Source organism: Neovison vison, chromosome 10 (genome assembly GCF_020171115.1).
Source record: "Neovison vison isolate M4711 chromosome 10, ASM_NN_V1, whole genome shotgun sequence".
NCBI classification, from domain to species: domain Eukaryota; kingdom Metazoa; phylum Chordata; class Mammalia; order Carnivora; family Mustelidae; genus Neogale; species Neogale vison.
The window spans coordinates 49635947-49651919 of record NC_058100.1 but is presented as its reverse complement, the minus strand read 5'-3'; the positions used below and the strand labels follow the sequence as shown (position 1 = coordinate 49651919).

At 35.6% G+C, this 15973-nt stretch overlaps 1 protein-coding gene across 1 annotated transcript in view; it reads left to right on the top strand.

Moving 5' to 3' along the window:
- The window catches only part of SHCBP1L (SHC binding and spindle associated 1 like), a 38583-nt gene that overhangs the window by 6514 nt on the left and 16096 nt on the right, over positions 1-15973 (top strand). Inside the window, 4 exon segments of the mRNA XM_044266135.1 lie at positions 10-159; positions 7418-7632; positions 8736-8822; positions 8898-9116. Of these exon segments, the coding sequence (XP_044122070.1) occupies positions 10-159; positions 7418-7632; positions 8736-8822; positions 8898-9116 (671 nt within the window).

Here is a 15973-nt window from a genome sequence, read left to right as displayed (position 1 = left end):
TTTTGCTAGGCAGAAGATGCTGATGAAGCTATGAGTAAATATCTATCAGAAAAATTAAAGTTGAAAGACAAATGGTTTGGAGTCTGGAAGACGAATCCTGAGTTATTCTTTGTGAAATATGAAGAAGCTTCTATCCCTTTTGTTGGTATACTGGTTGAGGTAAGTAACTTTTACCTGAGCTTTGTTCTTTTGAGTGAAACTATTAGTTCTTTTGAAGACCAAAATATGACCTTACTAATTTGGGGCTTTGATTCTTAAACGCAGACTGACAAAAGTTATGTCTATTTTAATTTTCTAAGCAGATTAATAGTGTAAAAAGAAGGGGGGATATTAGCATCCATTTACCTGGGCACAGTTAATTATTAAATGGAATCTAGTGCATCAGACAGTATTTATTAGCTTAGTTTCAATTGCTCACATAGCAAAAGTGCATTTCTTTAAATTACTAATTTAGGCTTTAACAGACTTGGGCCTTCTTTTTCCATCATTTGCCTTTAAACTTCATTTATCTGAATTATGAAGTTTAGGTAGAATAAGACAGGAAAAAATAGATTAGAAAACTATTGGCAACATTTGAAATTTCCCATGAAAAGTACCCTTTTAGTATAATACATCAACTTCCAGGCCTTCGTCTGGTAAGATTTTACTTTTTTAGGTCTATAGGTTAAATACTGTAGCATATTTGATGTCATAAGTTACCCTTAAAGATTAATTTCCCTGTATAGACATTAATATCTATAATCACAAATGGTATCCCTACCTCAGATATTTCAAATCTGTTGTTTGGGTTACCAGAAAAATTTGTGTTTGAAATTCATTACACTGCACACTACCTGAAAATAATTCACTTCTATGTGCTATGGAAAAGTAAGTTAGTGGTAATTTTACAGATAAAAAAAGGCTTTTTTTTAAATCATAGAGACTATACAAAAAATATAATAGAGACTTGGGATTAGTTTTTCAATAATATTCTGTTTTTAGTGTTTCTTTGAGTTTTGCTCAACCTCAGATTTTGAGTAACTTTTTCCTGGAACTTTCATAACTCCTCTGGACTTTTTTTCACATAGCTAAGATAAGAGGAGGTGTACTACATTGGTATCTTTAACATTTTGTGGGGGGGGTTAGTCAAGTTTTACGTGGAAGCCTGACATACACAACACATTAAAGCAGGACATTTCTGACTGAAATAAAGGGGATGGCATTCTAGCAATTAAAAAAAAGGGGGGGATGGCTTTTCTTCTAACACCTCATGATAGCCCCTATACACCATAAATCCTTGAAAGATCCTTAAACTTATGTGAAAACTCACTGGATTAGATTATCCAGAAATTATATCAAGTTCTAAGGTTTTACATGTAATACATTGATTATTTGCTCTCTTTCTTACTCCAAAAATAACAAGATTATAGATAATTAGATTGCTAGAATCCTCTAGGGATTGCCCATTCTCTAGAGATTGCCAATGTCCTGTAAATACTAGAAAGATAGGAAGAAAAGGGGAGAACAGAGCAAAAAGCAGAATAGTATATTGGCAGATTCTAATTTTTTGAATTACATGGCAGTAAAACTAGCTCTTAAGGTAGTGCTGCACAATTCAGATGTTGTTTTGTCTGCCAAAGCTTCTTAAATCTTACTTGGATTGAAGTATCAATAGTTGCTATATGATATTCCTTGTTCTGAAGTCACAATAATTTATTTCTATGGATCTCATTCTCTTTTTCTTTAGATGCTCAGTTTTCTGTTGCTGCTGTAAGAATTTACTATAAGTTTGGTGACAATACAAATTTGTTTTCTTACACTTCAATAGAAAAAATCTGACATGGACCCAGTGAGGTAAAATCAAGATATAGGCAAGACTGCATTCCATGACTTCTGGCCCCCCTCTTCATCTTCAAAGTCTTCCTTAGATTCTACCTGTCTCGTTCTTGGCAGGCTGAAAAAGTGCATGTCCTTTAAGATTTATGATTACAATGGGCCCAACTGGGTAATTCAGGATAACTTTCCCATCTCAACTCCTTAACCTTAATCACACCTGCAAAGTCCCTTCTACTATGTAAAGTAATGTTAATATATTAACAGGTTCCAAGTATAAAGACATGAATGTCTTTGAGGGCCATTATTCTGGCTACTACAGATTCACTCAATGATAAAAAAATTTGGAAATATTTGATTGGAAGAAAACCTGGCATATCCTTAATCTTAGTTACAAAATGGTCCAGAAATTAAGGGAACTTTTTTATAACCTCTGTAAAAAGCAGTCTGCCAAAATATATTAAGCATTTTAAAGTAAGGGCGCCTGGGTGGCTCAGTTGGTTAAGCATCTGCCTTCCAGTCAGGTCATGATCTCAGAGTCTTAGGACTGAGCCCCCATTGGGCTCTCTTCTCAGTGGAGAATCTGCTTCTCCCTCTCTCTGCTGCTCTGCTTACTTGTGCTCTTTCTCTCTCTCTCCCTCTCTGTCAAATAAAATCTTAAAAAAAATTTTTTTTAAGTAGTTCACTCATTATATGTCAGTTATCTCAATAAAGCTAGAAAAAATAAAATAACAAAATAAATAGACCCCATTGCACATAAAAACAAATAAACAAAAATGAAAAAGTTCGCTTAATTTCTAGAAATTTAGTCTACAGAAATCAGATATGCAGAAAAAGATTTATATATTGAGTGATCACAGTGATATTTAAAAAATTAAAAATTAGTAATATCATAAAACTTTAATAATAAGATGCTGGCTAAATAAATGATATATCCATAAAATAGAATATTATATAGCCATAAAACATATTAACAAAAAACTTTTAATGATTTAGAAAAGCACTCATTATATATGTAAGATAAAATAAAAGATTACAGGGGCGCCTGGGTGGCTCAGTGGATTAAGCCGCTGCCTTTGGCTCAGGTCATAATCTCAGTGTCCTGGGGATCGAGCCCTCTGCTCAGCAGGGAGCCTGCTTCCCTCTCTGTCTCTGCCTGCCTCTCTGCCTACTTGTGCTCTCTCTCTCTGTCAAATAAAATAAGTAAAATCTTTTTTAAAAAATTTAAAAAAAAAATAAAAAATAAAAGATTACAGGGGCACCTGGGTGGCTCAGTGGGTTAAAGCCTCTGCCTTCGGCTCAGGTCATGATCCCAGCGTCCTGGGATCAAGCCCAGCATTGGGCTCTCTGCTCAGCAGGGAGCCTGCTTCCCTCCCTCTCTCTCTGCCTACTTGTGATCTCTGTCAGATAAATAAATAAAATCTTTAAAAAATAAAAAAATAAAAGATTACAGAACTAGATATTCAGTATGATCCAATTATATATATGATCCTTATGTAATTAAATTATATAAGGACATAGGAATAAAACTGGAAGATAAAAAGGTTAACAGTAGTTGGTGTATTATGGTTGATTTATAAACATTTTGTACAAAGAGCATGTGTAGACACTATCAATAAATTTAGAGAATCTATTTAAGTTTTATTCAAATTCCAGTTAGTTAACATACAGTGTAATACTAGTTTCAAATGTACAATATAGTGATTCAACACTTCCCTACAACAGCCAGTGCTTGACTTGCCGCAACAAGTGCTCTCCTTAATCCTTATCACTTATTTGACTTATTCCCCACCCCACTCACCTCCCTCTGGTCCCCATCAGTTTGTTCTCTATAGTTAGGAGTCTTTTTCTTGGTTTGCCTCTCTCTCTCTTTTTTCCCCCTTTGCTTGTTTTATTTCTTAAATTCCCATATAAGTGAAATCATGTGGTACTTGTCTTTCTCTGACTGACTTATTTTACTTAGCATAACACCCTCTAGCTTCATCCATGTCTTTGCAAGTGACAAGATTTTGTTCTTTTTTATGGCTGAGTAATATGCCATTGTATATATGTACACACACATATATATATACACATATGTATATATACCAATCATCTTTATCCATTCATCAATTGATGGACACTTGGACTGTTTCCATAATTTGGCTATTGTAGATAATGCTGCTCTAAACATTGGGGTGCATGTATCCCTTTGACTTAGTATTTTTGTGTTCTTTAGGTAAATATTTAGTATGCAATTGCTGGATCATAGGGTAATTCTATTTTTAGCTTTTTGAGGAACCTCCATACTGTTTTCCAGAATGGCTGCACCAGTTTGCATTCCCACCAATAGTGCACAAGGGTTCCCCTTTCTTCACATCCTCACTACCATCTATTATTTCTTGTGTTGTTGATTTTAGCCATTTTGACAGGTGTGAGGTGATATCTCATTGTACTTTTGATTTGTAGTTCCTTGATGATGAGAGATGTTGAGTCTTTTCATTGGTCTGTTAACTGTCTGGTTCTCTTCTTTGGGAAAATGTCTGTTCATATCTTCTGCCCATTTTTTACTTGGATTGGTTTTTGGCTATTGAACTAAGTTCTTTATATATTTTGGATACTAACCCTTTATCAGATATGTCATTGGCAACTATTTTCTCCCATTTAGTAGGTTGTCTTTTAGTTTTGTTGCTTATTTCCTTTGCTGTGCAGAAACTTTTTATCTTGATAACATCCCAGTAGTTTATATTTGCTTTTGTTTCCCTTCCCTCAGGAGACATTATCTAGAAAAAGGTCACCATGGCTGATGTCAAAGAGATTACTGCCTGTGTTCTTTAGGCTCTCTATGTCTTTAATCCATTTTGAGCCTCTCATTGGGCTCCATGCTGGGTGTGAAGCCTGCTTAAGATTCTCTCTCTCCCTCTCCCTCTGCCCCCAAGGATTCTATAACTAAAGATAGGAGTTTGTGGAAATAGCCACAAAGTAAGATGTAAATGTTCAGACTAGTTCACAGTGACTATTCCCTCTTTAGAACTATGATACAGTAGAATCAGTTAAGCAACCAGCTTCCAGAATCCACTGAGAGATCCCTTAAATGTGTCCAAATTAAAGATCCTCTAAACTGAGAACATACCTCAACATAATAAAGGCCATATATGAAAAACTCACAGCTAATATCATCCTCAGTGGGGAAAACTGAGATATTTTCCTTTATGGTCAGGAACAAGGGATGGATGTCCACTTTCACCACTATTAGCCACAGCATTCAGAAAACAAAAAGAAATAAAAGGCATCCGAGTCAGCAAGGAAAACGTAAAACTTTCACTATTTGCAGATGACATAATACTCTATAGAAAACCCAAGACTCCACCAAAAAATTGATACAATTGATACAGGAATTCAGTAAAGTTGCAGGATATGAAATTGACATACAGAAATCTATTGCAGTTCTTTACCAATAATGAAGCAGCAGAAAGAGAAAGTAAGGAATCCAACCTCCTTTACAATTGTACCAAAAACAATAATATATCTAGGAATAAACCTAAACAAAGAGGTGAAAGACCTGTACTCTGAAAACTATAAAACACTGATAAAAGAAATTGAGGATGACACAAAGGAATGGAGACATTTCATGCTCATATAAATACCAATAGCATTTTTCAGAGAGCTAGAATAAATAATTCTAAAAGTTGTATGGAACCACAAGAGATGCTAATAACCAAAACTATCATGAAAATAGGAAAAAAGCAAAGCTGGAGGCATCACAATTCTGGACTTCAAATTATATTACAAAGCTGTAGTGATTAAAATAGTATGGTACTAGCACAAAAATAGACACCACAGATCAATAGAACAGAACAGAAAACACAGAAATAAACCCACTAGTATATGGTCAATTAATCTTTGACAAAGCAGGAAAGACTATCCAATGAAAGAAAGACACTCTCTTTAACAAATGGTTTTGGGGAAACTGGGCAGCAACATGCAAAAGAATGAAACTGGACCACTTTCTTATACCATACACAAAAATAAATTCAAAATAGATTAAAGACCTAAATGTGAGACCTGAAACCATAAAAATCCTAAAAGAGAGTACAAGTGGTAATTTCTCTGACATCAGCTATGGCAACATTTTTCTAGATACGTCTCCTCTGAGGTAAGGGAAACAAAAGCAAAAATAAGTAGCTAGGACTACATCAGAATAAAAAGGTCATGCATGGAAAAGGAAATAAGCAACAAAACTAAAAGACAACCTATGGAATGAGAGAAGATATTTGCCAATAATATATCTGACAAAGAGTTAATATCCACAATACAAAGGAAATTATACAACTCAACAGCCAGAAAACAATCCCATTAAAAAATGGGCACAAGGGCGCCTGGGTGGCTCAGTGGGTTGAGCTGCTGCCTTCGGCTCGGGTCATGATCTCAGGGTCCTGGGATCGAGTCCCACATCAGGCTCTCTGCTCGGCGGGGAGCCTGTTTCCCTCTCTCTCTCTCTCTGCCTGCCTCTCCATCTGCTTGTGGTATCTCTCTGTCAAATAAATAAATAAAATCTTTAAAAAATAAATAAATAAATAAATAAAAATAAAAAATGGGCACAAGACATGAACAGACAATTCTCCAAAGAAGACATGGCCAACAGACACATGAAAAGATGCTCAAACTGATCATGAGGGAAATGCAAATCAAAACTACAAAGAGATATCACCTCACATCTGTCAGAATGGTTAAAATAAAAAACAAAAGAAACAACAGTGTTGAGGATATGGAAAAAAAGGAATCCCCGCACACTGTTGATGGGAATGCAACCTGGTGCAGCCATTGGAAGACATTATGGTAAAGGTTCCTCAAAAAATTAAACATAGAACTAGTTTTGAATTAGTATTTTGTATTCTTTGAGTAAATACCCAATAGTGTATTGCAGAATTATTTACAATAGCTAAATTATGGAAGTGGCCCAAATGTGCTGTGATAGATGAAAGGATTAAGACAATATGTATATATATTCACAACGGAATATTAAATAGACACAAAAAGAATGAAATCTTCTCATTTGCAACAACATAGATGGATCTAGAGAGTATAATGCTAAGTGAAGTAAGTCAGTCACAGAAATACAAATACTGTATGATTTCACTCATATGTGGAATTTAAGGAAGAAAACCAGAGACAAACCAAAAACAAACTCTGAATTACAGAAAACAAACAGATGTTTATCAGAGGGGTGGTGGGTTGGGGGATGGGTGAAATAACTGCAGAGTAATAATGTTTCCTTTTATGAGCTCTGACCAATATAGGGAATTGTTGAGTCATTATGTTGTGCAACTGAAACTAATATAACGTTATTAACTACACCGGAACTAAAAGAAAGAAAAGAAGGAAATGAGAGGAGAAGGGAGAGGAAGGAAGGGAAGGAAAGGAAAAAAGAAAGAAAAAAAAGGAGAGGGAAAAGGGGAGGGAGGGTTTTGAAAAATTGTATTTTATTTAGTATTGACCTATAATTTGTGTGTGGTTAAAGAGGTCATAAAATTTAAAAGAAGAAATTTTATAAGCAGATGATGTGTGAGGAAAAAATGCTGTGGTTTATTTTGATTTGTAATTACAAATTTTATATTTATCTTAGGTAACTTGTAAACCACACCAAAGCTCATCATCTTGTTTCAAAGTTACTGTATCTGTTGCTGAGCCCTTTTCTTCTAACATTGCAAATATTCCAAGAGATTTGGTCAACGAGATTTTAGAAGAACTGGAGCATAGTGTGCCTCTCTTGGAAGTATACCCTGTTGAAGGACAAGATTCTGATATACATGATATTGCTCTGGCCCTGGAAGTTGTAAGGTATTAGACCTTTTTACCTCTTAAAAATTATCATATTCAAAAAGTTAATGTGTAAATAAACAAGTGCTTCATAAATAGTTATTGATTTCATTTTTACCCACTGCTGAATTCAATTTGTCCATTTTTTTAAAGTTTATTTATTTATTTTAAGTAATCTCTACACCCAACATGGGGCTTGAACTCATGACTCCAAGATCAAGAGTCACATGTTTTGGGCACCTGGGTGGCTCAGTGGGCTAAAGCCTCTGCCTTCGGCTCAGGTCATGATCCCAGGGTCCTGGGATCGAGCCCTGCATCGGGCTCTCTGCTCAGCAGGGAGCCTGCTTCCTCCTCTCTGCCTTCTTCTCTGCCTGCTTGTGATCTCCATCTGTCAAATAAATAAAATCTTGAAAGAAAAAAAAAGAGTCACATGTTTCACTGACTGTCAGCCAGGTGCTCTTGTTCATTTTTAATGAACATATTTGTAACTCTTTTAACATTTTCTTTTTTTTTTCTTTTAATATTTTCTTGAAGAAGTATTATATATGGGCAATGAAAAGTCCGCCATTCTTTGATCTTGCTTTTTCAAAAATTGATTTAAAAAATGCTAGACACAAGTAACATTAAATTTTGTTCACATTCAAGCATCTTAAATATATTAGATTTTATGTTTCACATGTAAGGGCATTACAAATACTAGATGTCATCATCTACATTATGATTGCTCCTTAAAAGTTGATACAATATGAGAGAAGCTGTCCAAAAATATAATACAGAGTATTTGGGGGCATATTTTTATTTTTCTAATGCTTCCTCTGAATATACAAATTTGATTACTTCTTAAGTATTATTTCTTTTTTGAATAAAACCATAGCCAAAATCTAGGAAATTTGGAAATATTTTTCATTACCACTTCAAGAATATTATCTGTAGTAACCTCAAATAGAATCTAGGTAGGTAATCTGATTTTTAAAGGTTTGATTTTAATACTAGTTCATTAAAAAGTCATTTAAAAACATTTTTCTTAGAATTCATACAAAGAATTCTGACATGAGATTGTCTTTAATTATATACATGGTATTGTCTCTTTTTGATCACTTTTAAATTATTTTTATTCATTATAGATTTTTTTATGACTTTCTTTGGAGGGACTGGGATGATGAAGAAAGTTGTGAGAATTACACTGCTTTGATTGAAGAAAGAATTAATTTGTAAGTACAGTTAAAAACGAACTCAGCACATTATTATTATAAGATAAATATTGTAATTATATTGACACTTTTCAGGTGGTGTGATATACAAGATGGAACCATACCTGGTCCTATTGCACAACGTTTCAAAAAAACTTTGGAGAAATATAAAAACAAACGTGTTGAGCTCATCGAGTATCAGAGTAATATTAAGGAAGATCCATCTGCAGCAGAGGCCGTTGAATGCTGGAAAAAATACTATGAGATAGTAATGCTCTGTGGATTACTGAAAATGTGGGAAGATTTACGACTTCGGTAATAATTTGCTCTATTTTAAACAAAAAGATTACATGGTCATTCTTTTATCCTATCACTTGTCATATATGTTACCCTGACTAAAGTAGATTATAAAATGAGATGTCCAGTTTTTGAGATAAGAACAAAGTGCAACTACTAATATTGGAAAATTATTTTTATATAACTGAATTCACTGAAATCATTGGCTCCTTGGATAAGAAAACATGTTATCAATCTTGTTTTATTCTTATCTTTCATCTTTACAGTCTTGACTTTGGCCAAAGCCTAAGAAAAGAGGAGGTAGATCTCTACCACATATAATAGGCAAAGTAAAGAGACAGTTGATTAATTTGGCTGCCTCTTAATTTCTTCTTTTTTAACCAACATAAATTGATAAGTTCTTTTTATGATAAATAAATCAGTGGAGATTTAACTAGCATCATTCTCCAGAATACTTCAAAATGTCTTAAAATATTTTCACAGTACTATGCAGTAAAGTACATATTTCTGTCTTTGTTTTAGATAGAGAGGAAACAGGAATTCTTGCTTGTGGTTTCAAAGTAAATGGAAAATTTTGAATGGAGCCAAAGGACATCTGACTTAGGTTCCACTTGTACACGTCTGTGCCTTAGAAATTCTGAGCCACATTTTACTTGTCCAACAATTAACTGTTAGCCTAAATATTTTCTTTTTGTATTTTCTTTCAAATTTGAATTTTTTTTAATTATTAAGAATCCCATCTTAATGTCTATTTTTGATGATGTTATTGGGATTCCTATCTAAGAAAACCTTGGGATTACTTTGGGAAGTCAATATAGATAAGATTTTTGAAATCTACTTATGTAGAAATTAAGATTCAAGAAGAGTTGAATTTGAATACAAGCTATCATCACTAGACTTCAGATTCTAATGGCATAAGGCAGACAGGGCTCTCTCATCTTAAAAGTTATAATCACAAAGAATCTAGGTCTAGGAGTGGTGGAGTAAATTAATTGGTCAAACCCTTACATAGATAACACTTATAAAATTTGGACAAAAATATATTTAAATTATCCAGGTATTTGAAGGCACTGTAAAATAACCAAAGCAGGCCATAGCCTTGAAATGTATTTATCCTTGGAATGGGTAAGAAATGGGAATTTGTTGCTTTTCAGTCTTGAGGGATCACCAGTTCTCATAGCTCTGGCAGCAAAAAATGCAGTCCAACTATTTCATGATGGTGAAGGACAGAGTTCAAAGCTGGCAGAAGAGCTGGAAATAATAGGTGGGATATCTTGAAAGAAGAGAGTTGCAAAAGGGGTGAGATCTAGAATTTTAGCATAAACTCTGCCCAAATTCTTGACTGACTGCTAAACTGTGCTAGCATTGGTGGGGGAAAAATTGGGGACCCATGCTTAAAAAAAAGTATGTAATTGAAGCATGGAACTTGAGAGAACTGAACAGAGATGTCAGCTGCATTTTGAGCCCAGACAAGTTAACTGCCTGCTAGAATACAAGAGTAGCAATCCTCAGAAGAACAAAACACAATCCAGAGTTATGAGAATATATTTTCCAGAGTCTCCAGTGTTCAACCAAAAATTAATGGGCATGGAAAGAAACCAGAACATTAGATCCATACCCAGGAAAACAGACATTTACTAAAATATGAGTTTGAATGGGCCCAGAGGTTAGATTTCAAAAACCTCAAAGCAGTTATTTAAATATATTCAATGAATTACAGGAAAACTGGTGTTAATAAATGGACAGAGAATCTCAACAGAGAAATGGAAGCTAAAAAAACAAAATATTTTCAGATGCACCTCTGACATGTTAAGAGCTTGCTAATTACCGTTCCCATTCTTAAAAAAGAAAAAAGCTGAGCAAACCAAAAATGACTTTCTTGGACCCATATGAAAACTGAGGTCACAGGGCAAAACACCACCTTGAATTCTAGAGGAAGAAGTAAATTCAGAATCACAACCAAGATCTGCTTACCTGGAACAGATAACCACCTAGAGCCATAAACTGTAAGAACACAAATGGTAATTTTTATAAACTGCTGGAGGTTAAGTGTGGACTAGTATGCAAGTGAGAAACTGCTGGAGGGATGCAGTTCATAGGGAGAAACCCCACATCTCTGTGGGGTTTTGCCTCCAGGAATTCTGGTGAAGAGTCAAGAAAAATCCCATTATGCCTCTGGTTGGGCATGGGAAAAGTTACTATTATGAAATATATCCAAAGCATCTCCATGACAAAGATCTGTTCACCAGAGGAAGATTTTACCAGAGCCTTTTCCCACTGAGGGGAGAAGGCCATTTCCTTGACTCCAGTCCCCTCTAGCCTCCATATCTGGGAAGAGGAGGGCACTAAGAAACTTCTGAAAGTCACAGTCCAGGGATATAGACCCACTAAAAGATCAGTATTTCAACATAAGATTATAGAACAATTCCTCTCCACCATACCACACCAATCACATCAGCTAGGCTCCTGTAATAACTGGTTTATAGCTAAAAGAACTACAAGACAAAAAAATCTGTCTAAAGAGGAGTTTTTAGGGAAGCTTGAAGGCAACAGAAGAGACACAAATATGGAAACATAGGAATGTGAGGCCTCTGACACCTATAGCTATAGCAAACATTAAACACAGTTTACCTCCTGGCCAAATTAATATAAAACTGCACTCTAAAAGCCTATTTGCTTCAGTTTTTAGTCAATATATCATGCTTGGCTTTCCACAAACTATTACAGGACATACTAAAAGGCAAGAACAAACCCAAGCCTGAAGAGAGAAAGCATCAGAACCAGACTCAATTATGATTTTGGAATTAATAAGATAGAATTTAAAATGCCTAATTAATGTTAGTCTCTAATGAAAAAAGGACACAAAATGTAAGAACAGAGATAGTGTAAGCATAAGACAAACTCTAAGAATGAATTAAAAGAAAATGCTAGAAATTAAAAAACACTAATAAAAATGATGAATATCTTTGAAGGGCTTACTAATAGATGGGATGAAACTGAGGAAGTAATCAGTGAGCTTGATTCTTGTGAGTGAGTGAGCTTGTCAGTGAGTGAGCTGTGTCAACAGAATCTTTTCAAACTGAAATGCAAAGGGAAAAAAAAAAAAGGATAGAAAACAAAACATCCAAGAATTGTGGGATTATTTCAAAGGGTGCAGCATATGTGTAATTGGAATACCAGAAGAGAAAAAGAGCAAATGCAGCAGAGGAAATGTGAATTAATAATGTTGAGAATTGGGGCGCCTGGGTGGTTCAGTGAGTTAAAGTCTCTGCCTTCAGCTCAGGTCAAGATGCCGGGGTTCTGGGATCGAGCACCGCATCAGGCTCTCTGCTCAGCTTCCCCCTCTCTCTCTGCTTGCCTCTCTGCCTACTTGTGATCTCTGTCAAATAAATAAAACCCTTAAAAATCATAATAATAATGTTGAGGATTTTCCAAAATTAAATGTAGACACCAAACCATAGATCCAGGAAGCTCAGAGAATACCAGGAATGATAAATACCAGAAATCTACACATAGGCATATCATATTCAAACTGAAGAAAACTATACATAAAGAAGCTGAGGAGGAAAAGAACACCTTATCTATGGTGAACAAGAATAAGAATTAAAATGCATTTCTTTTTTTTTTTTAAAGATTTTATTTATTTATTTGACAGAGAGAGACCACAAGTAGGCGGAGAGACAGGTAGAGAGAGAGAGAGGGAAGTAGGCTCCCTGCTGAGCAGAGAGCCCGATGCGGGACTCGATCCCAGGACCCTGAGATCATGACCCGAGCCGGAGGCAGCGGCTTAACCCACTGAGCCACCCAGGCGCCCCTAAAATGCATTTCTTATAAGAAACCATGCAAGCAAGATAAGAGAGGAGTGAAATATTCAAAGCATTAAAGGAATACCAACCTACAATTCTATATATTTGGTGAAAATATTTTTCGAAAGTGAAACAATAATAGCTCTTTAGACAGAAAGAAAAAGAAAAAAAAAGCTTGGGGGGATGTATCACCTTGCAAGAAAAATGAAAAGTTCTTTAGAGAAGAGAATTGCTAAAGGTCAGAAACTCAGATCTATGTATAGGAAGGAAGAAGAGATTTGGAGAAAGAATAAATAAAGGTAAAATCTTTTATTCTTCTTTATCTCAATTTATTAAGAAGACACCATTTCATACTAGTTATGATGGTATTGGGTGATAGTAGTGTACAGATTGGTAAAATAAGTGACAGTAATATACTGAGGGAAGAAATGGGACTACTCTTAAAAAGTACCTGTACTATATATGAAGTAGCATAGTGTTATTTGAAGGTGGACTAAAATTAGTTTAAAATGTATATTGCAAGACTTCAGCCACCGAGCATGTGCCATGAGACAGCTTTTCTGTGACAGAATGGTGCCAAGCACACCACTAGGGTCTCCGCCAGGGGAGGGAAGCAGTCCATGCATTGCCAGGCCCTTTAAGATTTGGAGTTTTGAATCCCAGCCATGTGACAGAGATAAAACACAGGAGAACTGGGATGTCACATAGGCTGACAGCTGGGCACAGACAGGTTGAGGGCAGTGATCTGAAAAAAGCCTAGGACATATGAAAGGATATTGTTTGCTTTTCTGTGAGAGCATCCTGAACACCTATGGCTGAGTTTCCCTCCCTGGGGAAAAGAGCACAGGGTGACACCATCTCTCCCCCACCTCTACTAGCATGGATGGACTTCAGAGAGAAACCCACTACGTCCAGTGGACGCTGGAGTGGCTTGTACAAAACCCTGCCCCTCTTGCACTCAGAAGGAGATTCTTTGCAAAGGCAGGTCTGATTGTGAACCAGCTCAGAAGGCCCCTCCCTCAGAAGACCAACACCCTAACCTCATCCCTGCATGTTCCAGGTCTGTTGACCATAGGGTACTCCAGAGTGTCAGCCCAGTTCTGGTGGAAATAGGACCAGGCTGGCTGGCTTTCTTTCCTTCTTTTTTTCAATTTTATTACTTTATTATTATTTTAATTTCTTATATATTCTTTTTTGTTTCTTTTTCCTTTGGTGTCAGGCTTATGGTTTTTTTGTTCATTTGTTGATATATATATTTTTTTAATCAGGCTTTTTTCTTTTTTCTTTCTTTTGTATTCTTTAGAATTGGGCTTATAGGTTTTTGTTTCCTTTTGCCTTTTTTCTTTTTTTTTGGTTCCTTTTCTCTTTTCTTAGATCAGATATATTTTTTATTAAATTTATCAGGTTTAACAATCCAAGCACACCTAGTTAAAGGTCTGAATACTGCCCTCTACAAGCAAAAGGAACTCGTAGAGGACTGACCTGTGGGAAAGAGCAGCCAAAACACAACAGCAGAGAGCACATTGCATACACAGAAACACGTCCTGAAGCACCAGGCCCTGAACATTGTATGACCCCTTCTTAATATAGTATTACTCTCAAGAGCAGAAATAAAACAAGCTTTCATAACACACAAAAGACAGAAACCTAGATGTAGTGACAAGATGGAGGAATTCTCCCCAGAAGAAAGATCAAGAAGAAATCATACCCAGGGATTTTCTCAAAGCAGATATAAGCAATGTACCTAAATAAAAATTTAGAACAATCATAAGAATACTAGCTGGGCTTGAAAGAAGCATAAAGACACCAGAGAAACCCTGGCTGCAAAGACAAAAGACCTAAAAACTAGTCAAAATAAAAAATGCTTGAATTGAGATGCAAAATCAACTGGATGCAATCACAATGAGGACGGAAAAAGAAGAACAAACAGGTAATACAGAAGATAAAATTATAGAAAATAAGGACTCAAATTAATAAAATCATGGAAGAGGAGAGATCATAACCAACAACACAGAAATACAAACAATTAGAAGAGAATATTATGAGCAATTATATGCCAACAAATTGGGCAATCTGAAAGAAATGGATAAATTCCTAGAAACACAAGAAACCTTCCAAAACTGAAACAAGAAGAAATAGAAACTTTGAACAGATCCATAATCAGCAAAGAAATTGAATCAGTAATAAAAAAAAAAAATTCCCAACAAACAAGAGTCTAGGGTTGGATGGCTTCACAGGGTAATTCTACCAAACCTTTAAAGAAGAATTAATACCTATTCTCCTTAAGCTGTTCCAAAAAATAGAAATGGAAGGAAAACTTCCAAATTCATTCTGTGAGGCCAGCATTACCTTGATCCCCAAACCAGACAAAGAACCCACTAAAAAGGAGTATTACAGACCAATATCCCTGATGATCATGGATACAAAACTTCTCAGCAAGAATCCAACAGTACAGTAAAAGGATTATTCACCATGATCAAGTGGAATTTATTCCTGGGAGGCAAGGGTGGTTCAAAGTCCACAAATCAATCAATATGATTGATATTAATAAAGGATTAGAACATTAATAAAGGATAATAACCATATGGTCCATGAGGCACCGGGGTGGCTCAGTGGGTTAAAGCCTCTGCCTTCAGCTCAGGTCATAATCTCAGGGTCCTGGGATCGAGCCCCACATCGGGCTCTCTGCTCAGCAGGAAGCCTGCTTCTCTGTCTCTCTCTGCCTGCCTCTCTGCCTACTTGTGATCTCCGCCAAATAAATAAATAAAATCCTTAAAAAACTTTTTTAAAAGAACCATATGATCCTCTCAATAGATGCAGAAAAAAATTTGACAAAATATAGCATCCTTGATTTAAAAAAAAAAAAAAAACCTCAAGAAAGTAGGGATAGAAGGAATATACCTCAACATTATAAAGGCCATATACACCACAGCTAATATCCTCAATGTACTCAATATCCTCAAAACTCAGTTTTTCCCCTAAGGTCAGGAACACAACAGTGATGTCCACTCTCACCACTATTGTTCAACACAGTTCTGGAAGTCCTAGTCACAGGAATCAGACAACAAA